This window comes from Botryllus schlosseri, chromosome 14 (genome assembly GCF_051294905.1).
Source record: "Botryllus schlosseri isolate E-star chromosome 14, Bs_hap1, whole genome shotgun sequence".
In the NCBI taxonomy this organism is placed as follows: Eukaryota; Metazoa; Chordata; class Ascidiacea; order Stolidobranchia; family Styelidae; genus Botryllus; species Botryllus schlosseri.
In genome coordinates this window covers 21,852,536-21,879,891 of record NC_137249.1, presented here as the reverse complement: position 1 = coordinate 21,879,891, position 27,356 = coordinate 21,852,536, and the positions used below count along the sequence as shown (strand labels likewise).

Below are 27,356 nucleotides of genomic sequence, written 5' to 3'. Positions count from 1 at the left end.
ACGTGAGCCATAATTACCGAGCATACAAAACACGCTTATATTACGTCACAATGACATCTTACATAGTATACTATGTACGCACATAAACGCATTTATTACTACACAATCTGAACTAGATTACTACACAATCTGAACTAGACTTGAATTGTTGTTAAATACGACGCTACGGTTGTCAAGGAGCACGGTTGAATTTATGATTATTCAATTACATGTTTTTAACAGCAGCAATTGTAATTGCAATTGTAATGTAATTGAAGCATGCAAGGAGTAATTGTAATTGTAATTGTAATTTGATATTTTTAGCATGGAGTAATTGTAATTGTAATGTAATTGAAACATGCATGAAAGTAATTGTAATTGTAATTGAACTGAAATTTGGCGAGATATGCACTAAATCGAGCCAAAACTTCTTTAACTGGAAAACTGACCAATGAAGTGACCTACAACAAATTTTATCTTCCTACATCCTCAGTTAGAAAGTGGCTGGCCTTACTGAGTGGCGTGCCAAGAATGGAGAAAGTACCTTCAACGGCGGCAGTTGTTGGCTGGCACCGAAGTTGTGCTTACACTGCTGGTGACAAACCGTGTTGCTTCATTCTGACGATGGTGTCTACATCACAATTTTTTTTATCATGAGCCATTTGATAAAAGTAGCAATGCCCACGCATGCAGTCTTGCTTTAGTTAGAATATTGCTGTACGTTCAGCATAACACCATGTCAACCTATTTGTTTCATTTGACCATTTATTATTCACAATGAAGGCCATCTACAACGGTAGGCCTATAAAGTAGGCTACAAGCAGTATAATATCAAATAATAAGTTCATCCATAGCCTTTATTTAGGCTGTGGTTCATCGACAGTGCAAACATATATGATACAAACGAAATGAATTTTGCAAACAGTTGTCGCGGTACGAGCTACTCGATGTGATGTCAGAACCCCATGGTATTTTATGTTGGAGACAAATGACTGATATGATCGGCGATTTCGAATTTGTAATCATTTGTTTCATGTATTCATTCTCGATGTCTGCTTGATATTCTAGTATTCCGAATTATCGCGCATTGTGACTTGTAAATGTGCATAGTTTAATTTGTTATGGGCACGGCCCAGTGTTTAATTTCGATGCAATATTAATGAAACATCAGATTCTCCATGGCACCGATTCAGATTTTATTCGATTCGTTTCTACGGGAAAATATTATATTTCGATAAACTTGATCAACACCGGATGGACTGGTAACGAGTGCACCAATATCAAACATCAAACCATTGGCTATTTGGTAAAAATTGGATTCTAGTGATCAGGTCGTGGTATGCGCTGCGCCCATACTGCTCTTACTGCAGTTACAGTTGAATAATAATCGCACGTTTGAAGATTAAATTCGGCTGTATATGAATTAATGTTAACGAGTACGATGCCAGTGTGAAAAAACGCCTCATCAGAATTTCAAGGCTGTACATAGCAATCACTTGGAGTAAACTGCGTTTTATTGCAGCTATGATGTCATCGACAATTGTCAAGTATTCATTATGACATCACAAGAGGGTACGGCAGCACCTATGTCTTCCGTCGTTGCTGCATTCGATGTTACTTTCTCTCGTAATTGCGAATATAGTTAGACTCAATCGGGTAAATAGGCGTTTTTTCATTGTCATCAAGGCATAGGCTACCAAGCAAGAAATATGGCGAAAATTGAATGCGCGAAGCGTGAAGCAAATATATAATAGCCGATTTTCAGGTCCAGCTTGATGCAGCCAACAAATCTCACTCGGATCTAGTGGAAACCAAGGAACTTTTGTATAAGAAGGAACTTGAGGTAGGTTGCTTCTCCTTTTGTGCCTCTGTATTATTTTTTCAAGTCTTGTCGGTTGTATTATTTTTTCAATTCTTCTAGGCAGACTTGGACAACTAGATAATTCTAGACTAATTAGAGTTAAATGCAGTCTTCTATGCTCCTATTTTAATTCTAATCTAATTTCCAGTTTTCCTGTAAATGATGCAGCAAAACTGTATAGTGCGAAACGAGCCAATGTCCTGCATACATTTGTCATTCTCATGCTCAACTTTGAAAAACCTTCAAATTTACTAGTTGTTTCACTAGTTGTACAAGTGGGGTACCACTACTCTTTGGATTCTTTGTCTCTCATCTCTCTTTCTCTCTCTCTCTTTATCTCTCTTTTTTTCCTCTCTCTCTCTTTCTCTTTCTCTCTCTCTTTCTCTCTCTCTCTCGTCCGTGCTGTAAACTCTGCATGAATCTATTTTTAAGACTTGCACTAGCATGATAGTGTGTTCAGATTACATCCACTTCAGCATAACAGCTTGCTACTTCGTCCTTTTTAAAGTATAAAGTAGTTTCAGAATGTTTTTCTGTCGATTTGCGAGTGGAATTGTCATAGCAACCTGCTATAGCAAGCTGCTTCATTTCTAGTATTTTCGATCATTATGCTCTACGCCAGTGGTTCTTAACCTTTTTTCGTCCAGCGCCCCCTTTCAAAAATTATCGTGCTCCAGCGCCCCCCTCAACTTCATATTGTAAGGAATGTAATAAAGACAATGAGTAAGAGGGAGGGCCGTAACAGCACTTCGTCAACCCCCCTAAAAACGATTGCCTTGCGCACCCATAGCGTGATAAACCGAACTTCTGAGGGCTTCGCCCCCACGAACCCCATATCGTGATTTTGATGGTCAGCAAAGTTCGTGTGACCTGGTCGCCCTAGGTACCAAAATTTGCTATAATGCATGGTAATTACATTTATAATTCGCTATAAACTTTTTATCCTCTCAGCCCACGTAATCCGATTTACCAGTAGCACTGAGTGAGCTGTTGTATAGGAAAATAAGGGGCACGTAATTAATAATTAAACATATTCGGGCGTTCCCGCAGGTACAATTATTCGTTACCAGGGCCGTAACAGCACTTCGTCAGCCCCCCTCCCCAAACATAAAACGTTGGTCCTGGGCCCCCATCGGGTGATAAACCAAACTTCCGGGGGACTTCGCTCCCAGACCCCCATTAGGCTGTCCGCTATTTGCTGATAGCCTATTAGGTATCTACATTGGGTATACATTTACTAAGGCAGCTATTCTCGCCTAGTCGCGCGAAGTGCGAAAAATTTCACTAATTAATGATTGAATTGGTCAATATCATCGGGAATTGCATGTAAATTGAGATCAATTTTTATCCTCTCTCTGCTCACGTAAACACATTTACCGGTAGAGCTGAGTGCAATGTTCCCTCTAAGCTGCGCACGTGCGCAGTGCTGACACGGTCTCTGCGCACAGAAAATCTACGTTGCGCACAACAAATCCGGAGTTATTACCTTTTTTTAGTCGTTACGCACTGTTGTCCAAGGGTCAGCGCAGTGAGTTGTTGAGTGTGCGCAGACTCATCAAAACTTAAAGCGAACATTGTGAGGTTTCTTGGAAACTGTAGGGCTCGTTACCCATAATTAAACATATTCGGGCAGGCGAACCCGTTGGTATGACCTCGTTGCATGATGTTATTTCGTGACCCCCTGTCTGCAATATCAAAAAATATAGAATCGCTCAACGGGGATATCGCCCAACCCATCCCTGTCGCCCAATCGTACTAAACTAAAAGACGCACACGATTTCAGATTGGTATTTCTTCACTGACATATTATTTTTCCCTGCCAGATGTAATTCGTCTTCTGCGGTTCAGATTTCCAAGACAGGAACATTCGGTGTCAGTCATTTAGGCGCCCATGGACAATTAAACCTATATGTATTTTGAAGCTTATATGTAACGAAGTTTTCGGTGTTAATTTGCTCTGAATACTCATTAAGGATATGTACTATCACCACATCATCTACTGCGAAGCCATTTTTCTCCAGCGCCCCCCATACCGCCCCCATGAGCCCAGCGCCCCCCATATCGCCCCCTGAGCGTTTCCGCCCCCCTTCAACATCGCCAGCGCCCCCTGGGGGGCGCTGGGGGCAAGGTTAAGAACCACTGCTCTACGCGAATATGGTTCTCTTAATATTTGGAAGTAACTCACCTTGCTTTACTTGAAGTTTGCAACACTGCAACAACAATTAGCAAGGTAAAGTGGCACTGTTGAACAGATGAACGAGGTGAGAATTTGGTGGTCACACAATTTTGCTGTGCTGTAGATTGTAGTGTCTTCAGTTTTGTGTTGGTTCCGTATATTGTTCTCGCTGAAGCAATTGACTATAACAGGAAAAATTTCAATTAAAAATATATAATTAATAAGGAGGCAATCTGGCATTGTTTTACTGTTCCTGTACATTTGTACAAGTCGATATAAAATGATTGACTACTTGGATCTACTTAACTTCAGAACACAATTGAATAATATATACATGAGATCAACCCGACTATTTGTGGGTGACACTCGTCAGGGGTAATCGTCAGCAACTAGTACAGATTCCAAAATAACTTTGTATTTTTACCCCTCGTCGAGTGACAATGTCGCTACTCGCAGATCTCAGATTTTCTTCCAATCTTTCTTCTTGGATTTCGTTCATTTTGGTTTTGATTTTTTTTCGTAGAATGTGACCAAAGAATTGGAATCAGCAACGGAAAGGGAAGAGATGGCCGCCAACCTTGCAAAACAGCAGAACGAGCATCACGAGTCTGCAATTTCAGAGCTGCAGGAGGATTTTCAAAAGGTGAGCTTCCATTTTGAATTTACCGCTTTTTGATAGCGGAAGAGGCAACGGCGACCTCATCGGTGTAGCTTCGGTGTAGCTGACACTGTCATAGTATCTGACTTTCTCGGAGACCTAATATGGTTTACGATTTTAATCACCCAAAGGGAGTTGCATCATGTTATAATCAGCAAACAAATTTAATACAATTCACTTTGCTTCTACAAGTAATGTCTGTCCATACAATTCACTTTCAAGTAATGTCTGTCCAATATTTTGAGCACATCTACTGATCGTCCTTATTCTGGCAAGGGAATCAAAATAGAGATAGCCAGATAACAGATTAGAAGGGAGATGTTTGCGCTTATAAGAGTGAGATATTCTACATAGATACAATACACTGGTATTAGGAACATGACTGTATTAGTTAATTAGCGTTGCATTGGCCATTAGTAATATCAAATTTTGCGACATCTTTTCAAGTGATTTCTCACCAGTCCGTCTGTATTGCTGAAATTAGGCGACATCAATTCATTGATAACTGAGTAAAGTGAATTGTTCGTTCTGTTCTGTACCGATAATTTCTTATAATTTTGACTTCATTCTTTACCCGTCATCGAGTGACGATGTCATAACATGCAGATTTCAGATCATCTTGCAATCTTTCTTTTGGATTTTGTTCATTTGGGTTTTCATTTTTCAAATTTCTGAGCTGCAGGGGGATTTTGAAAAAGGTGAGCTTACACTTTAAGTTCACTGCTTTTTGACGGCGAAGCGTATAGGCTACACCGACCTCATGAGTATAACTAACACTGTTGTAGTCTCTGCCTTTCTGGGAGAACAAGATTTGCTATTCTAGTTATCCGTAGGGATTTGCAACATGTTTCAATGTCCGTCCATTATTTTAAGCCATCTAATAGCACATCTATTCATCGGGCGTAGCCAGCCAAGCTTGTGCCTACAGAAGGAGTTTGTGTACCATCTAAACATAGTACATTGCGCTTATGCACTCTCTCCGCCTCGATGTTCTTTCCAATTCTCTACTAGTTGCCAACAATTACCCCTGACGAGGTCAGCTGAAAATATTCGGATTCATATCAATATGAATATACTATTTAATTGTATATTTAAGTTCTGTACCCCGAATAAGCTCTTCCATTATTCATGTTCAGAAACTGTCGGATGCCAAAGCTGATACAAAAGTTCGGATAGAGGTATTGTGTTCAGTTAATTGTTCAAGACGTTTGTTGACTATTGTCAATTATTCATCATGAAGTTGTTAATATTGTCTGCCTGAAAACGCTGTTGTGATGGCAGACTTGGGAAACCACATAATTCGGTATACCGGTAATCTGATCTTAATCTAATTTATGAAATGTTTATGTTAGGGGTGTTCAATGTAATCGATTGCGGTTACGATTACTTATGAATCACGCAATTACGATTGTGATTACGATTACAGCAAAATCCACGAGTAGTCGATTACGATTACTTATGAATCTCGCGTTCACGATTGCGATTACGACTACTGCAAAATCAGGAAGTAGTCGATTATGATTACATTGGAAAAGTAATCACGATTACTCGCGATTACATTTATTTTGCTTCTTAGAACATTGTTTTGGTCCTGATTCTAGCTACCACCCACACTAACATGGTATATAAGTGGATGGGTACGGCGGCAGATCCAAATGTTGAGTAAAGACGAATTATGAAATAGCGAGTGCTTGACCACGTTAAGTAGAATCATGAGAATAAGATAAAGTGAACTTGAAATTCTGCCTTCAACTTAATACAGATACGACAAAGAACGGCTCAGTTATGATATATATCCGCAGCTGCTATGGAAACCGTAATGTTATGTGTTTGACGAGTACAAAATTTCAAATCCTTGTCCGCGTGGTGTACTTATTACTACGTAGGACCACTGCTCGCCAAGCAGCAACGATCAAACTGCGTTTACCTAAGCACAGGCTAACCAAACATCAATACATATTGCATAAGTTACTGTTTGAAACTAGGCAGAGTGGCGTATGGAGTGTATTCATGATAACCTGGTATACAGCACAGAGGGTGTTCTTACAATCACACTACAATGTGCAACGTACTTCGAATACCGTATCCTTTCACTATGTCTGGATACTTCTTACGCAATGACGAGCAAACCTAATACTTCTGACGTAATAATGAATTGTGAAGGTTAAATACCATACGTTTGTGCTATCACTAACCTGGTAATTAGGGCTGTTCAAAAATAACCTTTCTTCCTGAATCTTGCTGGCTACGTGATTGAATCGTTAGGTTGCCTTAAAGGTCAACTACATCTTCATAGACAACTTTGCGGAATCATGTTCAGAATTTTTTTTCATACCGAAATGGCCGACTTTCCGTATTTCAAACTAATCGGAAATTGCCGTAATTTGGACCGAAAGTCCCAATATTGGTATGTTTACAGAAAAAGCGGAATGTTCATTGTGACGTCATGTAGTTGACATCTCTTCTGGCCGCTGCAGATGTATGCTATAGGGTTGGCGGTCTTGCAGTAGCAGGGCGCTTATTTTAGTTCTAGTTATGGCGGAGGTTTCGCTTGTAATGGATTCACCAGGCGAGTCCGAGTATTCAGATGTCGAATGCAAGTATGCTTTTTCCTCTCACTTCATCATCATTCATCATCATTGGTTTATTAGCAATTTTATCAGTTCATTACACCACAAAAAATGCGATACAATGAATAGACAGGAAGATGTCGAAGCGACTTGGATTTGTCAATGGAATCGGACACCCACCTTGGCCTAGGCGTAGTAAAGAGGAGGCATGCACACTGAATGAAAGTAAAGAGTACAGTCTAGAAAAAGAAAGCGACAAGAAATAGGGCGGCATGTCATGGGAAGCGAGATCGATAGGTCAGTCGTGGTCCGGTAATCTTGAGGATGGACTGTATTTATTTAGTAGTAATTGCTTGTATTTCGACTTGAATGTGGACATGCTCGTCGACTGTCGGATGGCCGGCGGGATACTGTTCCACACATCAGGTCCGGCATATTTGATGGAGCGATGATCTTTTCGGTCGATCATATGATATTTGGACGACGTGGACGCGCGTGTGTTGTACTTGTGCGCGCTTTTGATTCAGAGGTAAAGAAGTCATTGAAATATTCGGGGCAACGACCGCAGTGAAACTGATACATAAACTTGGCGATTTCTAGTTTCCGCATATCTTCTATGTTTAGGACGCCGAATCTCTTCAGCAGCGACTTATTGGATGGGCAGCCAGGCCCCTTTGGGGCCCTAGCTATGATTCGGAGCACTTTATGCTGTAGTTTCTGCAGTGGCTTGAGTGCAGTTTTACTGGCAGCCCCCCAACAGAGGATGCCATAATGTAACTTCGATTGGACTAAGGATTTAAAGAGCAACAGGAGAACCCATGCTGGCATGAAGCGCCCAAGGCTGTAGAACAGGCCGCACTTCGGTGATAATTTAGTTTCTAGGGACTGAATATGACTCTTCCAGGACATGTTCGAGTCCAGTAAAACTCCGAGATATTTGGCATTATCTGTGTTGGAAACGGGCTGACCAGCGATATTAACGGTTAGGTTATTTTTTGAATTGACTGTCAGCAATTGCGATTTCGAGGCGTTTATGCAAAGGTTGTTCTGGGCCGTCCACTCATGGACTTTGGGCATTTGGTCGCCAGTCAGGGCATCCAGCTCTGCCGTCGAAGATGCGGAAGAGAGGAGGTGAGTATCATCAGCGAACAGTGTGGTGTTCAATAAGGAGGTTTCAAAAATGTCGTTGACGTATAAGGTGAAAAGGACCGGTCCAAGTACTGAGCCCTGGGGCACACCACTTACGAAAGTAATGTTGAAACGAGGACACGTTCCAAGTGTTGATGTGCTCGATCCTATATCAGTGGAACTTCTTGCTGCTCCGAAAACGAGGGGTCGTTTGAGTATGATTATTGATGACTATATAACCTAAGGATGTTAGCGATATATAGTATGATCAGCCTAGCTTGTTCAGCTTAAGCCGCTTGTCTAGACCAAATGAAATACACCGGTATGTGTAATGTGGTGGAGAACCTCCTTCAGTTATTAATCTTGGTATTATCAATTACAGTTGAGAGGATGGAGGTTGCCAACTTATGCTAACTATCAGGGGAGAGTTGAAGTGCTGCAAACAGGTCCCTCGAGCAACGAATGAATTATTAGTGCATCACAGCATTATCAGGATTTCAATCAAGAGTATGTATTGGAGATTGTCTCGCTATAGATATCAACAGGAATATTGTCATATAATTATAACATCCAGTTTGATGCAGGAATATTGTCATATAATTATAACATCCAGTTTGATGCATGAGCGAATGAGTCTCATTCACATAAAATTTTGAGTCGGGTGCCAAATAATTACCCGTCAGTAACACAACAATTACGCGTTTCAGGAAGCTGAGAAAAACTGTACACGGAAATTTTGTTGGCTGGCCACTGGGATTCTGCAACAAAAGCCAACGAAAAATCCTGTCTGCGAATCCGATCAAATCCAGTACTTTCAAAGGATTTCAATTTTACAATGCTTCGTGAAGGAATAGTTGTATTGAAAATAATAAATGCAACATAAGCAATCCATCAACAGTACTACTGTGTCAGGGAGAGAAATATAGAGTTTTGTGTCCAGCAATAGCTTCTTTCAACTAATTTTGACGACGCCGTTTGTCGAATGAGGATGAATCATCACAATAGACTTGGTCGACTCGGCCGTTTCTGGTCTTGCTTTAATGAATGCGTCAACTTCATCATTGCAGGAATCTAGAGCAGGAGTAAAAATATCGCTGAGTTTTATAACAAAGTCGAATCGAAGGCAGTAGACCTATATCAAATGCTGTTCGGAAGTATCATAAAAATGAAGGATTGCCAACTGCATCCTACCTAACTTTACGACTATTATGATGATATTGATAAGTTTTCATCTTTTACTGAGCGGTCAATATTGATAGGCTCAGTCACAGATATCTGACACTCCTCATTCAATAACTTAAGTAACTAATATGAATACATGACCGCACATGTACCGTACACAAAAAGAAGTGTATTTTCAAAAGTAATAGCAACTCTTCCATTAATAGGAGGTCAGCGATATATAACCATTATACGTCATGAAGTCAGCAGGTTATGAACTCCCTTTATAGTAACTAATGCATTTATAGATCTTTTTTTCTTAATTGATTTTCAAGTGTTTTTATTTCAGACTATGTACACTTCTACTTACAAGTTTTTCAAGGCATACATATTTCAGTTATTTGCACATGCACATGAGTGTAAACAATAATAATACTTCGATGAATACCATACCACAGTCAATACTACTATAAGCGGTTAGTTACACTCTTACAAAACTATAGCTGACACAGTACATTTTCACTTACCGATTTCGGACACTTTGTATAGCTTTAGAAGTGCGTTCCTCTGACATTACCACAATTTCACTGGTGCGTGGAAATAAAATATGAACGGTACTACTGCAGTACGTCGGCAAGAGTTGCCCGTGTTCAGTAGTCAGTTTTCTTGCGTGTTGCGTATCTCGGATACTTCATTGAAGCAAGATACTTGTTAGTGATTCGCATTTGAAAATGACTCTGCCTTTGGTTGTCTATAAGTCCGCACTTTTGGTCTTAATGGCGTCCGGTCGCCTGTCGGTATATGGATGGGTTTTGGCAGCGATGTCAATGCATTGTAGGTACGGCATATTGCGTATTGGACCAACCATACGCGACATAACATCTGACTCTATGAATTATCTCCTTCACAGCTTTCATGATCCCACTCAAAGACCCAAATCCACAGCAAATCTAAGCAATAATCCCACCTAACAGCCAACAGAAATAACAAGGACTTTTGTTGTGTCAACTGCTTGACGTCATTTCACGGCTGGGTGATTTCGTTTCCGTTTTCCGGAATTTCGATTTGTAATTCAAATTACTTGAAAACTATCAGGTAATTTCAATTTTCATTATTTTATTCATATTCCTAACCACATAATGTACGAAATAAGGTGAAGTCATTTTGAAGATGCAGTTGACCTTTAAAAAACGATGCACACCAAATTTGAATTCATTCCAACCAATAATCGCGGATTTCGTACAGTTTGAAAATTTTGAATTTGCCTAAAAATGCAAAAAAAAACTTTTTAAAAATTTTTCTTCCAACCCCATGAAATTGTTGCGCTGTCTTCAAAAACGACGGATAACAAATTTGACCCAATTCCAAGCTGTAGAAGCGGATTAATTCAAGTCTTTTGATGATAATTCTGGGATGACCAACCGATCAAGGATAATCCCAGATTTATCAAGGAAAAGCTGAAATAACTCCACTTCTACGGCTTAACATTTTTCACCTATGTTCAGTTTATATCATATTCCTTGTACAAATAAAAAGTAATCGTTTTTCATAACGATATCAATTAGATATGGGAAGCAGTCGATTACGATTACTTCGGAATTTTTTCGAATGTAATCGATTGCGATTACTTGAAAATTCTGTAATCGTGGTAATCGATAACCATCACTGATCGCGATTACCCCATGTCAGATTCCAACCAGTGGAAGCGGAGTTATTGCCGTCGAAAAATTCTGGATTTGAATAAATGATTATATACGGTGACCAATTCTTTTAATATTTATTATATGTTTGCTCACCGTAAATACTATTTTTTTCAAATCCGAAATTTTCGACGTCAGTAACTCCGCTTCCGCTGGTTGGAAGTTTGGTGAACATTGTTTCTATAGACCATCTAACAATTTCATGGGTCGAACAGAAAATTGAAAAAAAAAATTATTTATTTTTATGCAATAAATTAAAATTATATTTATCCTGTAGCAATGGGGCTACTGGTTGGAATTTACCCAAATTGTGTGTGCAGGCTTTAATTAGGTAACCTAACAATATCATCAAGTAGCTTGTACAATTAGAGAAAAAAAGTCATATTTGAACACCCCTAATGTGCATATAAAAGTCTTTTTCGTCGCATACCTACTGCTGACACGCACGCTTTTCCTCCGAGCAGAGGCTCCTTAAGAAGATCGACGAGTACGAGCAAGGTCTTTTCGAGCAAGACAAAGAGCTGGAGGCGGAGCAAGAGAAGACAAAATCTCTGGAACAAAAAGTGGAAGAGCTCGAGAGTCGCTTGAATACCAAGGCAAATCCGAAGGTGATTTTCTTATATTATTGAAGGTACCTAAGTTCAATGTGCACTAGAATACGGTAATGTATTCATATTGAAATAAACACAAATATTTTTGGCTGGCAATTATTAGAGCGCGTATCAGTTATTGATAAATAGTAGGTTTCTATGCGATATCCCGGACTCACTAATTCGTAATCGCAGACGGTGGGCGTTCATGCATTTTGATGGGGTGGCCGCTTTAACGAAATATATTGTTAACGCCATTTTAAGATTTGAGCAAGAGGGAGTGTTGTGAACCTTACTTAATTCCCTGAAGTGAAAACCCGATAATACCTTTGTGAGTAGTGATGAGAGAGATAAATCGTATGATGATTTGGTGCAAATATTCTCTCTGGCTAGAATATAATATACGCGTCTAATACCACGTAGAATGATTATTCATTCATTCAGTCTACTCAATTTATAAGTCGGGAGTACTGTTTGATTCAATAAAGTTATAAGTCGTGGAGACAGAATCAAAATATATTCGTCAGTGTGATCCATCGAATACGTGTGCAATAGACAGGTCGTGGTACGTCAGCCAACAAGGCCGTACGGCGCGGTTACGCCGGTCCGTCGAACGCAAGGGAACACGCAGCGAATTATAAACGCAACCGTAAACGCAACCTTCTGGAGTCAGACTATAAAACTATAACATCTACAAACATTCGCTCTGCGTTATAGCCGCCACCCCATAAAAATGTCATGGGGTGGCCGCACCATGATTTCAATTGATGTTGGGATGGAGGCAATCTATACCCCAAAACAGCTATTAAAGTTCATAGTTTAAATATAGGTGTTTTGCGATGGATGATGTTAATTGTGACGATTTGATATCTGTCGCTAACGCCTGTCGCGAATCCGCAGGAGCCCAGCATGAAAACCGTGAAGGAACACTGCCGCAAGCTGGAAGCCAAATACGATCAGGCGAAACATCAGAACCAATCTCTGGACAACCAGCTCCGCGCCGAAAAGCATCGTAACTCTCAACTGCAGTCGAAGTTGTACGAATTTGTGGTGAGCCGCGCGTATTTTCCAAAAATTCTTGTCTTGTTGATTGGTATTTTTGTACAATGGTACGAGTTCTCCTCCGCGTAAAAAAGCTGAAACGTTGTTTCCTGGTCTTTACGACTGTTACTGGAAAACTGTTTTCCGCTCGACTGTAGATTTATTGTAAATATTCATGTTATTTGTTATATTACCATTGAAAGGTATCATTGAAAGCCGCAGTGTCTCTTCAAATATTGGGAAGACTGGTATTGTCCAAATTCTGATATCGGATGGTCTGTAGCTTGTGGGATGATGATGAATGCCCCGGAATATTTCCGCCACTTCTCCGTTATTGGTTCATCTATTGTGTGTGCGTGCGGCAAAAGATTTCCGTTGATACTGCTCAAGTAAAACAAGTGTGTTGGACACTATCGTTTTGCTACTGGTCGTAACTTGCTGGGACGTCGTGAATCTTGGGACGCTGGGACGTCGTGAATCTGCTAATCCACTTTCTGAGTCCTTTTCAAATGTGTTTCTAATTTTGCTGTAGCTAACTCTGAGTAACAATCCGGACAACGATGTTGAGATAAACTGTTACCGGTGTGTTCCCGAAAATCACAAGTGACAGATTCAAATCCTGTTTTCGCATTTCAGCGAGCCGCTCCCAGTAGCAAGGACATCGCTAGAGAGCTGGTCGTGAAGCGACAGGCGAAAGACGCATACGATGCAGAATTGAAGAAGATTAAAGAAGAGCATTCTGAGGTATTTTCTACGCCGTCACTCTTTGTCTTTCTCCGGTACCAAATTCGGTATTGTGTTTGCAGGAAACAAAGGTGCTCGCGGAACGTATGAAGAGGGTTAAGAAGGTGGGTTGATTGTGACGACGAATCTCGAATGCGAGATTGATGGTTCGGGCCCGGCATTCGCGAAATAGTTGGTCGCCATTCGGGCTGTATGCCGTGTAGAACGCGATACGTTTCTATACACTATACTGATTTTGATGCTTGTTGGAGAGTGACTTTGCTCTGGCTGAAATTCGCATATTCCTGTGAAATTTGGCGAGATGTGCACTAAATCGAGCCAAAACTTCTTCGACACGAAGCACAGAGTATGCATGTAGAGAGATTTGTGTCATGCGAACAAGCTCTGTCGGCTTGTCGAAATTTTCCGATCCTGCATGCTATGCTTAAGGATTAATGCGATTTTTTTTTTACCCGAAAGAACGGAATATTTGACTTGAAAGATCAAAATTTTGACATTTGTTCACCTTTTGACCGAATTTTGACCTCGTATGTAAATTAGGTGTTTTCCAACATAATGTTAGAATTGTACTACTTAGGACTGCCGTAACAAAGTAGTTTGACCTGGAAAAAACTTTTTTTGACTGGAAAACTGACCAATGAAGTGACCTACAACAAATTTTATCTTCCTACATCCTCAGTTAGAAAGTGGCTGGCCTTACTGAGTGGCTTGCCAAGAATGGAGAAAGTACGTTCAACGGCAGCAGTTGTTGGCTGACACTGAAGTTGTGCTTACACTGCTGGTGACAAACCGTGTTGCTTCATTCTGACATTGGTGTCTACATCACAATTTTTTTTATCATGAGCCACTCGATAAAAGTAGCAATGCCTACGCATGCAGTCTTGCTTCAGTTAAAATATTGCTGTACGTTCAGCATAACACCATGTCAACCTATTTGTTTCATTTGACCATATATGATTCACAATGAAGGCCATCTACAACGGTAGGCCTATAAAGTAGGCTACAAGCTGTATAATATCAAATGATAAGTTCATCCATAGCCTTTATTTAGGCTGTGGTTCATCGACAGTGCAAACATATATGATGCAAACGAAATGAATGTTGCAAAAAATTTTTGACTTTGTACAACGCTACAATTTTCACTCATTTTGACATGTCAAAAAATCGCCGTTGATGAGCAGTGCCTTGACAAACAGAATCGTGGCTGTACCAATGTAACTCTCATGCCCTCAAACTACTAGTCAACAGAATTTACAGCCTCGAAATCCATAAATTTTCTACCGAATTTGTCAGCATAGGGCGTAATATGGAATAGGGAAAATTCCAAGTATGGTATGGCAATGCCAACAGTCCGCGTCTATTGCGATTCCCTAAGAATATCGTATGTACTTACAAGTCCATGATTATTGGGCAACTTGCCCCGTCGACAAATGAAGGAATCGATGAGCCGTGGATGTATGAATTGATATCCATCGCAACCGGAAGTAGATAGGATGTAAAGGTAAACACCTTAGAATTGTATTGTATTGGTGATGTCAAGCGACTGAAGAAATATTGAAAATGTCTCGAATATGCTATGGAGCAATGTTGTTACAGTATGGGAAATTGTTAGTATGGTATGGAATCTGGTAATTTGGGTACTGAACAATGCGGATATGACATAGGAAACTGTGTATTGTATGAATTATGGAATTTTTCACACAACACTATGCTGTGGTATCCGATAATGATTCAGGATAGCAAAAGGAATATACCTTGTGGTGCGATATCTGTTGCATCGCGATATTCTGTGTGTTGATGGCGTTGCTGCTGCATTAGACGCGTCCTACTCATCCATCTGTAGGCTGCGTTATGACGGCAGAGTACGATACCCACCAAAACTTTTGACAAAGTTGCTCATTGCTCATTCTTCATAGATATGCCAACATTGCGCATAATTTCACGTTGAATGCCGTGCTCCACTGCTATAGGAATAGGACGTTGTTTATTTTTGTCCTTCTTGATGTTTTTGCGGCATATACACTGTCTCGTGATTTACATAAACAGGATCTGTGCATATGCGTACCACGAGTGCATGATGTGCATATGCCGCTGGACGAGGAAAGCGCATAAATGGTCTTCCGAGTCCAGATATGGTGCGACGATAATGTGCCACATGGCTTGTGACAATGGAGACTGATCTAGCGCAACGCGGGCTGTCGCTTGAAGACGCCCACGACTGCCTACGTTGTTGACGCTTAACACGAGCCCAAAACTGATTATCTCGATGTTCTTTTGTTTCCTGTTTTTTTTGCCCTTTTCATTTTATCTTATCTAATTGAAAAGTCGATATAATATATATATTGTAATTTAAAGGAGCTCAACGAGCAAGTCACGCATTTTGAAGATAAGCTGATCGAGTCGGAGCAGGAATTGGATCAAGTGAAAGAAAAGAATGAGAAATTAGAAGCCGAACTTGGACAGATGAAGTCGCGGCCGAATGCGGTAGGTTGTTACGTTGCAGTGAAATTGACTACTATTAATGTTCAATTATTGAAGAGCTTCTTGGAGGTACAGAACTTGCGCTCGATTGGCTTTTATCAGAATACACCAACCAATTTTGCGCCAACACTAGTTCCTGTACCTTCTGAAATGGTACATTGTGGTTAAGCGATTATTCTAAATTTCATGCCCGTGACTAGGGCTGGGCAAAATCGAGTACCTGAGTGATTCGATTCTGAATCACGTAAAATGCTTCGAGTCGAGTCGAGTAATCGAGTATCACTCATTATGACGTCATAGCAGAATATTATTTGTCAAAGTTCAAATATGTACCTTTTAAGCGACCACAAATAATATAATGCCTGTTATCCATTATATTAAGGATACTTTGTTATTTTTTTCGACCATACCGATTTCATTGCACTTGGTGACAATGTTGTGGGATGATCGTGACTTCGGAAATGTGCTTTCCAGTAACGTTCGTAGCTTTGTACTTCATGTTTCGTTTGCTACGATACGGCCAATCAAGGTTTCAAGGCTTCAACAGTGAAATTAGCATAAACTCGTTGATCAATGATAAACTTCTCGTTGATAAATCAACTTTCAGTGGTGAGGAGCGTATAATTTCAGTACTCGAAAAAATCGTCTTTTACTACTCGACTCGAATCATTAAAATTAATACTCGATTCAGATTCGAGTACTCGAATCATTGTGCCCAGCCCTACCCGTGACGTGATATTTTGTGATATGATTATTATTGATATGTAATGTCCTTTCCAATTCTCTACTAGTTGCTGACGATCACCCATGACGAGTGTCAGCTGAAAATATTTCTGTATATTTCAATATGAGTAAGTGAGCCTAGTATTGCCTAGAAAACGGAAAACGGTTAAGTAAAAGTGGTCCGAAAATGTAACCACTACAGAAAGTATCGTTAGTAGGCAAAATGTAGTTGAGGTTGAAGTGGAAAGTACTCGTTACTAACCATCTGTGGAATGTGGTGTGTTGATGTGTTCAGGTTAGGATTGGGTCAGGAGGTGGATTAGGGGCTGCCAAGAGCCAAAGTGACTGTGAACCGGCTGTGCTGTTCCGGGCCTGTTGTTAACACGAATCTCTGTGATGTTTCAGGAAGCAGACAAGGAGCTGAAAAAGGCGCTGCACGGCAAAGAACGAGAGGTGTCGCGACTCGAAATTCGGCTTGAGCACGCGAAGGAGCCGCTGCAAAGAGAGTGCGTGTCGCCGCTAGTGTTTTTGTTTCCTGCGAGTCAGTCGAGTTGTTTGCTTTTCCAGAAACGGCAGGCTGAAGGAGGAGCTGAAAGTGTGCGAGGAACGGATAGAGAACCTGAAACAACGGGTAAAGATGGCGGCCGCGGGGAAGGCCAGTGCTGAAAGTGAGTTTTGTCTAAGAGCAATGTGTGATAAATTTTCTAGTATGATAGCTTCTGTTTGTATGGTCGTGGCCAGACCTGCACAAAATGCTCGCGCTATAACTACTCATTTACCAAGCTTGCAACTATGACTACGCAATTGAATAACATATTCATATTGAAATGAAGCAAATATTTAGGTTGGTCGCAATATGAATACATTTTTTAATTATATACACTTGTTCTGTAACTCGTAAAGGAATTGTGAGATTTATATCATTGTATGCACACTGCTATCAGCCTTTTACAAACAAATGGATCTTGAGAATACGCAGCTAGAACTAGAATTACGCACTCATCAAAATCCATAACTAGACCTTATCAACCCCACCAGAACTACAGCTGCTCATTTTACAAATCCTGCGACTAGCACTGTTCACTTTTCAAAACTTGCAACTAGAACTAGAACTACTCACATTTCAATATTTGCAATTAGAACTAGAACTATTCACTTGTCAAAATCCGCAGCTAGAACTAGAACTTCTCAACTTATCAAAATCAACAACTGGAACTATAACTACTCACTTTTCGATACTTGCAATTAGAACTAGAGCTACTCACTTTTCAGCACTTGCAACTATAACTGGAACTACTTGTTTCCAAAAATTGCAACTAGAACTACTCATATCAAAATCCATTACTAGAAGTAGAACTACTCGCTTTTCAAAACTTGCCATTATAACTGGAACTTTTCAAAACTTGCCATCCTAACTAGAACTATTCACTTCTTAGAACTGGCAACTAGAACTAGAACTACTTGTTTTCAAAAATCACAACTGGAACTAATAACTACTCACTTTTTGATACATGAAATTACAATCAAAAGTAGAACTACTCACTTTTCAGAACTTGCAATTCGAACTAGAACTACTCGCTGTTAAAAATTTGCAAATAGAACTAGAACTACTCGCTTTTCAATACTTGCAATTAGAAGTAGAACTACTTTTTTCAAAACTCGCAATTAGGACTAGAACTGCTCAGAAGGCAGTCGTTGGTTGACCATTGACTAGCCAGTAGTTTTCGCGAGTTTGACCGCTGCTGGTAACAAGGTTTGTAATGTGTTTGAGCGCCAGCAATTAGAAGTAGCAACGCAAAAAGATAAAAGTACCATGTCACCGACCGACTGTCTTGAATCATAGATTATTTTTTCAAAGGGCCTCAGTCCAGGGTGTGGCGCGCGACCCGTAGTGGCGCAGCAGCGAGCCAGTCAGGCGCCCCATTATTCGACTCTCAGATGTGCCTCTTAGAGATGGAGGTGTCGGACTATAAGTTCAGGAACGACCTTCTTCAAAGTGAATTGGACAAATGTCGCGACATTGAAAAAAAGATAATGTGAGCTTCTTGAGTTTGTGCGGTGGCAAAAATCAACTTTTTTGTACAATTCCACCATGAACTCACGAAGTTGTATCAAGGATGCCATGAAATTGTTAGCTTGCCTGAAGACGCTGCAAAACGAATTTGGCTCAATTCTGATCCACAGAAGCGAAATTATTAGTTATTGTAGCAGTAGTTATTTCAGTAGAAATTTTGACATTCTTCAAAAATTCACTGCAAACTCCGATGAATTGTTGCCTAAAAACGTTCAATTGGCTCAATCCTGAGCCGTAGAAGTGATGTTCTTATGGTGGAAAATTTTGGATTTTAAAAAATAGTAGTATTTGAGATAGAAATTTTTGATACGTTGAAACATTTTTGCTCAATATATATGAACAAGAGGTAGGGCGTGTTTTGGTATTTTGATCTTTACATTGTTAATGATTAATAAAAAATAATGAGTTTGATTTAGACCAAATTTGACAGACTTTGATTTAGACCAAATTTGACAGACTTTTTTTGGCTGCTAACAATTTCACGGGGTCCTTTGTGTAATTCGAACGAAAAGTTTTATTTTGACGTGTCGCGACCGTCGATAGGCGGTGGCCTGCTGACTCGCGTGTGTGCTGTCTTGTAGGTCTGAAAATATGGAGCTGCGTGAGCTAAACAACCATTATCGCTCCCTTATCAAGAAGGCGAGAGAGAAAAATGCTGCCGGGGGAGCGGAGGTTTTGACAGGTTGGTGGTTTGGCCGATTTGGTGGATTTTACCGAGTCGGTAGCGTCTTTTTTGTGGAGTTGGGGTGCCATATAATTTCGAAGTAGTCGCTGCGTTGTGACTGCCCGGGTGATTCGATTTTCAGTCCATTATTGAGTACTCGAATTATGGCGACATGGCGACAAATAATGACCAGGAGAGTTATGAAATGTACTGCTTTTCGGCCAATATGAAAGAAATAGCGCCAGTTACATGTAAATTTGGTCCAAGGATTTGGCGCTTCTGCCAGGGCTGTAACCAAGTCGCGAGGTTCCGAGTCGCAAGTCAATTCCACTTTCGTAGTTTTGACTCAAACGAGTCATTTTCAATTCACCACCGAGTAATTTTGTTCACTGTTGATTAACGAGTTCGATACCGAAGGGCTTGCGTTCATAGTATAGTCATTTTCTCACTCTTAACAGGTTTCTTTAGAAATATAAGACGGTTTCTGAGCCTATTTTCCAATCTGTCCTGATACATCAGACGCCAATCACAATGACTCGACTACATGTCGAGTGAATACACAAATTGACTCGAGCTGAGTCATTTTTTAGTTTTGAAAATGTCGAGCCAACGAAATCTTGTGACTCGCGAGTCATTAAAAACAGGGTTTTGGCCAAGCTGAATTAGAATTGATGCCATAATTTGTTCGAAGTTGGAAGGAACCATCGAAACCATATTTTTGGTAATCCAGAAATTGACTTTTGACTCGACTTGACCAGTATCGGAATCGCTGATTTCAGCCCTACCCGTGCAACTCGGGACTACAAGAACTAATTGTTGTAGCCGACTTACCAGGGTTGCCAGTCATTTTCTGAAAATACGGAAAATGACACGACATGTACTCGAGTCATAGGGCCAAGACGGGCATTTCATTGTAACTTGGAAGAAGAGTAAAGTTACCTCATGATTGGTATTTCATTTATTAGCATTGGTACTTATTGGAGGTCCGGGAACTGTTAGGAGTAAGAAAATTAGTATATTATGGATGTGAAGCAATTAATATCACCTGATCATAGTTTTGAAAAAATGGGTTGACCCTGATTGAACTCTAAACTGAACAGTGAACAGAATGACTCGGACTCGAGTCTTAGCACTATTACCTGGTCTTGACAAGATGTTGAATTGAAAATGACGTGGAAAACTACTTAGCTCCCGAACTGTGTGCCACGAGCCTTGAAGTTACTTAACTGAAAGTGTGCCGCCAGAATTAGATAATTTTCTAGTATACCACAAGGAGAAAACCGCCGAAAACCGGAACCGCTCTAACTGAATAGATTTTTGACATTTATCATTTTCGATTAACTGCCAGAAGCACCAATCTATCGACTTGAGAATCATCATTTTTTTCCTTCTGGAAATAGTTTTGACATCTGTTTGCAATTGTAATTGAGTAGAAATTTGCATTTGTAATTGAGTAGAAATTTTTAGAGCTGACTAGTTTAGACCACCTCCAATTGCAATTTACTGGCAATCACTTTTATATCAGAATCGGCTGACGAAAAAAATCGAATCCCAACAAATACGGGTCTCTTTTTTTAGAAAACACCGCCATACCGCCATACTCTGCGGTGGCACAGGACGACAAATGTAAACAACAATAGTCCTTGAAACGAGTCAAAACACCAAGGTAGGTGTGAAACGGAAGTTTGGCGCAAATCGTACTGCAGAGACTCAGGAAGACTTGTGCAAACTACCCATTCAGTTAGTTGATGGTCAACTAACTTGAGGTTTTTTTGAGTAGTTCTAGTGCTAGTTCTAGTGCTAGTTCTAGTTTTAGTTGTGAGTTTTTAAAATTGACTACCGTAAACCGGGGTAACTTTGGACTTAAGGGTAACTTTGGACACTAAGCAGTAAAAGATTTAAATGGTTATTGATGGAAAAGTGTTGCCGCTGGATGTCCAATTCTTTTTCATGAGGCAACAGTACCACAAGTAGTCTCAATAAAAGGTGGATTCATTTCACTACCAGATCAACTTGACCCAACATTGATAAATTAATAGCGGGGTTCAATTTCATCAAAATTGATGGCCAATAAACTTCTTACAACCAGACATCGATAGTATGTGATTCATAGATTCAAAACTTGGCAGCAGATAGTCTTAATCCATGACAAAAATCTCAGTGGGATCACCCTTAAATCAATACAGGAAAATGTGATGTCCAAAGTTACCCCGTCAAATTTGATCAGAACGGGGTAACTGTGGACAGTGAAAAATGAGATATTCAGAGCTCTGGAAAGTGGCTGCTTCATTTGTGTCAAAGTGTATCGTCAACTATATACCTTATGACAGGCCTGATGGCTTCTCAAAATGGAATTAGAAGGTTATTAAATTAAGAGTATGCCAAAATATGAAAAAAATGGGTTGGCAATGAGCTTGAGAGATTGTAATCGGGTGTCAGCTACTTAACAACTTATCACATACTCCTAAAGATGCGCCTGCTGAATATGGGATATTGTAAATTACAACAGATATACCCATCAGAGGACATGGAAAGGGAAAATGCATCTTTTTAAGAACATTAATATATTTGAAATCATCAATAAATCATGGTAACATGCTTAATGTTTGCTGACACTGCCAGTGGGATACCTCTATCACGATATGATATTTATAAGTCCCAATTGGTGAAGGTATGAGGGAAAATTGAGATAAGGGATGAATAAGGGGGCATTAGCCTTCATAAGCTACCTAATTTTTTTTTTCTTTTGGGGGGGCGGGGATTAGGTAAAAAGAATGCAATAGGCCAGACATATACTATTTTGTTTCAGTTTTAGCCACTGCTCCCATCAACTCTTGCCAAATCAAGGCATAGAAAAAACTACATTGTCCAAAGTTACCCCACATGCCAGGGTGACTTTGGACAAGGATAATTTGCAAAAATAAGGTACTTATTTATTACAATGAAGATTTTGGAATAGGTAATTCTAATCTTTTGCTCCATGACCCATGAAAAACACAAAACTTGCCTCCCCTACACCCTAGCATTTCCAAGATACAAATCGGAATTGTTGGAAATTGTACAAAGTTACCCCGGTTTACGGTAGTTTTACAGTTCTAGTTTTAGTTGCGGTTTTTGTAAATCCAGTAGTTTGTGAGATTACCAGTGAACTCGGCCCTCGGGGAGCCTTACAAACTCAGCAATACAAACTCGGCGCTCGGTGAACTTGGCCCTGGGAAACTTTTGTAATTAGGTGTATTAATTATTATTATGAATTATTGAACTAATAATGTTATCAACTGATTTGTCGATCTTGTAAGGAGGTCAGGGCATGCGTAGATCACGCAGTCACGTCGTGATCAGATCACGTGATCACGGATTGCGCAAGCGCCAAGCGCGGGAAAGAACGCGACGAGGTCCGAGTTCACCGAATGCCGAGTTTGTAAGGCTGGGTTCACCGCGGGCTGGGTTCACCGGCAACCGTTAGTGCAATTCAGGTAGGCATACTTCTACAATTTGCACCTACGTCAACCTGTTAATGGCGTAACAAACTTGATTACAATTTAGAACCGTTTGACTTGAGCTGTCGCGGTCCGTGCATAAACTATAGGCCCTATGTATGCGCTTCAATAAAAACAATCGCACTTGTATGTTCATCGAGATATTTGATCAATTTACTTAATCATATCAGTTTCTCACCAGCATATACAAATGTCCTGTCACATCTTATTACAAGCATCCTGCCATCACTTGCCCGGACCTTACGTTAAATTTGTTTAGAATAGAAATTGCAAAGTTCAAGTATTAGCCACTTGCTATTGCTGTCTGAAAACATTTTCATTTCCAGACAATCCAGTCTTCATAACCCATTGCCGGGCCTACAGTATAGTATGTTTCACCAGTGTCTTGAAATCTGGCTCATAACTTTTGTGTCAAATATTTAGTTTAAATTTTGGATTTCATGACATATAGGGGTTATTAACAACCGCGCTACGTGACAGAAATTATCAGAAACTATATACATAACGTTTATACTCATTAATAGGGATGGTGTGAACCTATGAGAGGTTCAGGTTCGTGTGAACGCGAACCTTTTTGGAAGGTTCTGTGTGAACGCGAACGTGAACCTCACGACGTCACGTGACGTCATATTGCTGATTCCAGCCGTACATTTCAGTGGAGTGATAGCTTATATTATTGACCACATAATGCCACAATGCTGGCCACAATGCTGAAGTACATATTTACGTTTTAAACGATGCCATATGTGTCAACTGGGGCAATCAAATGCTATAATAGTCCCATTGAATCCATATCTTTCATCGCTTTGCCAACAATTTTGACGAGGACTTGCGAGAAAATATACGCCTCAACGGTATAGGCCAGACCGTACAATGTATTCGGCGTCTGAGTATTGCTATTGCTTGATATCGAGCGGAATGTAAAATGGGTTTCTGTACTTGCTACCGATATCACCCTATTAAAAATTTATACAGCAGTAGCCAACACCCAAATCGCACGGATTTTTTTGTGATACAATAAACATATGAAATCAAGATTGACCCGATAGGCCTGCTAGACTTTTACATTATACAACGACATCAATTTCATTGATTAGTTGAATATAAGCATCATTCGCCAATTTTACCTATACATGGTTCAAGTCCTGTATTTCGCTCTTGATGCCTCTTATTTGCATGCTGTAGGCCATGGTGGGTATCTGATTAAAATATTACTCGAAGTCGTTTCGGCACCCTCATATCTTATATCGCAATCGTGTGGTGTATTGATCTGATAAAAAATTAATTAGTATGATGATTGGGGCTCTTCGAAAAATGACCTTTTTTCTCAAATCGTACTCGATACTGATAAAATTGTTAGGTTACCTAATTTAAGCCTACTCACCACTACTCACCAAATTTGGTTCAATTCCAACCAGTAGCCGCATTGCTACAGGAGAAGAAAGTTTCTTTTTATTACATAAAAATAAATACCAAAATTTTTTAAAGTTTTCTGTTCACCCCATCAAAATGTTAGGTTGTCAATAGAAACGATGTTCACCAATTTTGGTTCAGTTCCAACCAGTTGAAGCGGAGTTATTGCCGTTCAAAAATTTTGATTTGAATAAAATAGTATTTACGGTGACCACAACTATAATAAAAAAAATAAACAAAGAATCGGTCACCGTATATACTATTTTATTCAAATCCAAAATTTTTCGACGGCAATAACTCCGCTTCCACAGTTTGGAATTGAACCAAATTTGGTGTACATCGTTCCCATAGACAACGAACACATTCATGGAGCGAACATAAAATTTTCAATTTTTATATTATTTATTTATATATAATGAATCGAAACTTTCTTCTCCTGTAGCTATGCGGCCATTAGTTGGAATTGAACCAAATTTGGCGTGTAGGCATAAATTAGGTAACCTAACAATTTTATCAAGTCGCCAGTAGGATTTGTGAAAAAAAGTCATTTTTGAAGAGCCTTAATGATGATGTTAGTTTTTCTACGTTCTGGGTTATCGATGACGCTGTTCACTAAATAAAGTAAAGCAAGGAGATGAGAAATGATGATAAATATATGTCATTGACTCCGTAATCAGATATGACATCTTCCTCCACAGATCTATTCGCTGCGATGGATCTGCACAGTTATGATATCGAGTTGATTTGTCGAAATTGCACCATAAAGAAACTAATTCTTCTCATGAATAAGAAGATTGACTTGGGAAGAATACGCAACCTCAGCCTCAGACACAATATTGACGTTCAATACGTGACCGAGTCAGGATGGAAAGGCTTGTTCAACGTCGAGTTATCCTGAACACCATTGACTATGGGCGGTTTTGGTTAAGGCAGAGATGAGCAATGAGTATGGATAGGCACTGTAGTTTTCGTTGATGAATCAAAATGGTCACTGTAGTTTTCGTTGATGAATCAAAATGGCAAGTAGCACGGATCATTTCAGTACACGAAAAAATCCTTTCATGATACTCGACTCGAGTTATTTTAATTAGTAGGGACCTACTTGATTAAGATTAGAATACTCGATTCATTGTGCCCAGCCATATACTCATTTTCCCAATAACTTCGATATTATTATTTTCAACAAAATGGGCCCGTAATGAAGCAATGCTGCTTCATCACGTGACTTTACGCCTATATAGCCAAGGGCAAGTCGTATATTGAACTGTAACCTACTGCTTAACCTGAATTAATAACGATCTGTACAATATATCTGGAAATTGCAATTGTCGTATGTTGAACTGTGAGTCAAGAAGTCACCAAGGACGTTCGTATCAGCTACTGCCACCTCAGTATACTGTAAGCTGCTAACCGTAGACCACGGACTTTTCGTATTCTTCATTCACTGCAGGTTTCGGTCCCACCACGTTTATCGTACGCTATTCTTCACGCTGACCGCGCTATGCAGCGACTGTAGGCTGGTAGGTAGTTGGTTTGCACGTGTCAAGATTGCCCAGAGATGCTCTTGTCAGTGGCGAGAATCGGATTGATGCATTCTGTTCATATTTTAGACTTCGTTCATTCAGATTATGCGTCTGGATGCGTAGCGCAATCAAGAATTCGGTAATTGTAGCAAGTTCCTTAGTCTATTTAACCTCAGTAGACTTCAAAATTATTCTCGTGTGATCACTTATAGTCGATTATTGATCATTGTTATTATTCGGTATCTCGTGCACATGCACAACCTCCAACTCAAACTCTATTCTCAATACGCTATAGCCTACGCACAACCTCAAACTCTATTCTCAATACGCTATAGCCTACTGGACCTTCGTCTGACCAACCTCGCCTATCAATCAGGCTGCGGAATCGGAATTTCACTAAATTTTCTCATATGAGTGGCAGTCTCAGAAAATTTGTAGCACTCCTTGGAGTCGGAGTGGGGGAACCACAGTTTAGGTGGAGTCATAGTTTGTTACAATGTCCCGACGTCGACTCCATGTAGGGGAGATGTGGTACCGATGAGACTACAGTACGCGACTTCGTCTACAATGGCATGCTGGCAGAATCTTTCCTCCCACACAAAGAACTTCGACCTGCGTGAGTTATGGGGTCCGTGACAAATGAGTTACGTTTAAGGGGGTGCAAAGTAAATTTGGATCGACATGTACGTTTTCTATATCATCTCCCAGAGTAACAAATACGCAATAGTTTTTTATGTGAAATATAGGGCTTGTATTAGGGCATATAAAATCAATACCCTCCTCGAGTGGACTATTTTTAATTCAATAACCATATTTGTAGGGTGGGGGACCTGAATTTCATCTCAACATTTCAGGTAATATATTATATTTTATTCTTGTAGAAGGCGACGAAACATTCTTCATTGGCATGTTTTAGCTTAGATTACAGTAGCCTACACGACAAAACAAGTTGAAAAACTTGAGAGTTTCGAGCGTATGTCTCATAGGTCCCATGGTCGTGTGCCATTGGACCCACCGGGTGGGGACCGATGATACGTTCGAGCAACAAAATTTAAACGTTTATAAATATTTCTTGTTAGGAACGATATCCATGTCAATGCCCGCGATAGTTAGAGCTTGTATCAAAATGTTGAGACAGCATAAGATCCGCTAATCTCGGCTGAAGATGTGCGGGCCAGAGATCATTTTGCAATTTTTGATCCATCGGTACCACATCTCCCCTACTTCAAAATAAAACCAACTGTAACGAGAAAATGCCGCTGCAGTTTCATAAGTTGTTACGTTTTCGAGTCATAGCAAACTTAATTTCTTTCAGCGCAAGTAGGCCTACAGTTTTGATAATTTCTGTAATTATACTCGTATAAAAATGT

The 27,356-nt window shown here is 40.0% G+C and overlaps 1 protein-coding gene and 1 long non-coding RNA gene across 9 annotated transcripts in view; one reads left to right on the top strand and one right to left on the bottom strand.

The window, feature by feature from the left end:
- Positions 1-25,788, top strand: part of LOC145456510 (uncharacterized) — a 487,292-nt gene extending 461,504 nt beyond the window's left edge. For 6 of the 8 annotated variants that reach the window (XM_080334643.1, XM_080334639.1, XM_080334638.1 and 3 more), the window contains 14 exons: positions 1,745-1,822; positions 4,540-4,659; positions 5,811-5,852; positions 11,698-11,841; positions 12,724-12,873; positions 13,501-13,608; positions 13,671-13,712; positions 15,964-16,092; positions 17,218-17,318; positions 17,380-17,480; positions 18,671-18,848; positions 19,468-19,568; positions 21,129-21,220; positions 25,162-25,788. In XM_080334643.1, the coding sequence (XP_080190769.1) occupies positions 1,745-1,822; positions 4,540-4,659; positions 5,811-5,852; positions 11,698-11,841; positions 12,724-12,873; positions 13,501-13,608; positions 13,671-13,712; positions 15,964-16,092; positions 17,218-17,318; positions 17,380-17,480; positions 18,671-18,848; positions 19,468-19,568; positions 21,129-21,190 (1,356 nt within the window). In that variant the 3' untranslated portion in view covers positions 21,191-21,220; positions 25,162-25,788. Of the gene's footprint in view, positions 1-1,744; positions 1,823-4,539; positions 4,660-5,810; positions 5,853-11,697; positions 11,842-12,723; positions 12,874-13,500; positions 13,609-13,670; positions 13,713-15,963; positions 16,093-17,217; positions 17,319-17,379; positions 17,481-18,670; positions 18,849-19,467; positions 19,569-21,128; positions 21,221-25,161 lie in introns of those variants that run through there. The other 2 variants (XM_080334637.1, XM_080334644.1) reach the window with 2 other exon arrangements.
- LOC145456531 (uncharacterized) lies at positions 9,182-10,999 on the bottom strand. Its single transcript, XR_013920627.1, has 2 exons — positions 10,061-10,999; positions 9,182-9,443 (listed from the first exon to the last, which is right to left on the bottom strand). It is a non-coding gene; the product is annotated as an uncharacterized LOC145456531 (long non-coding RNA).
- Positions 25,789-27,356: the final 1,568 nt, after the last annotated feature.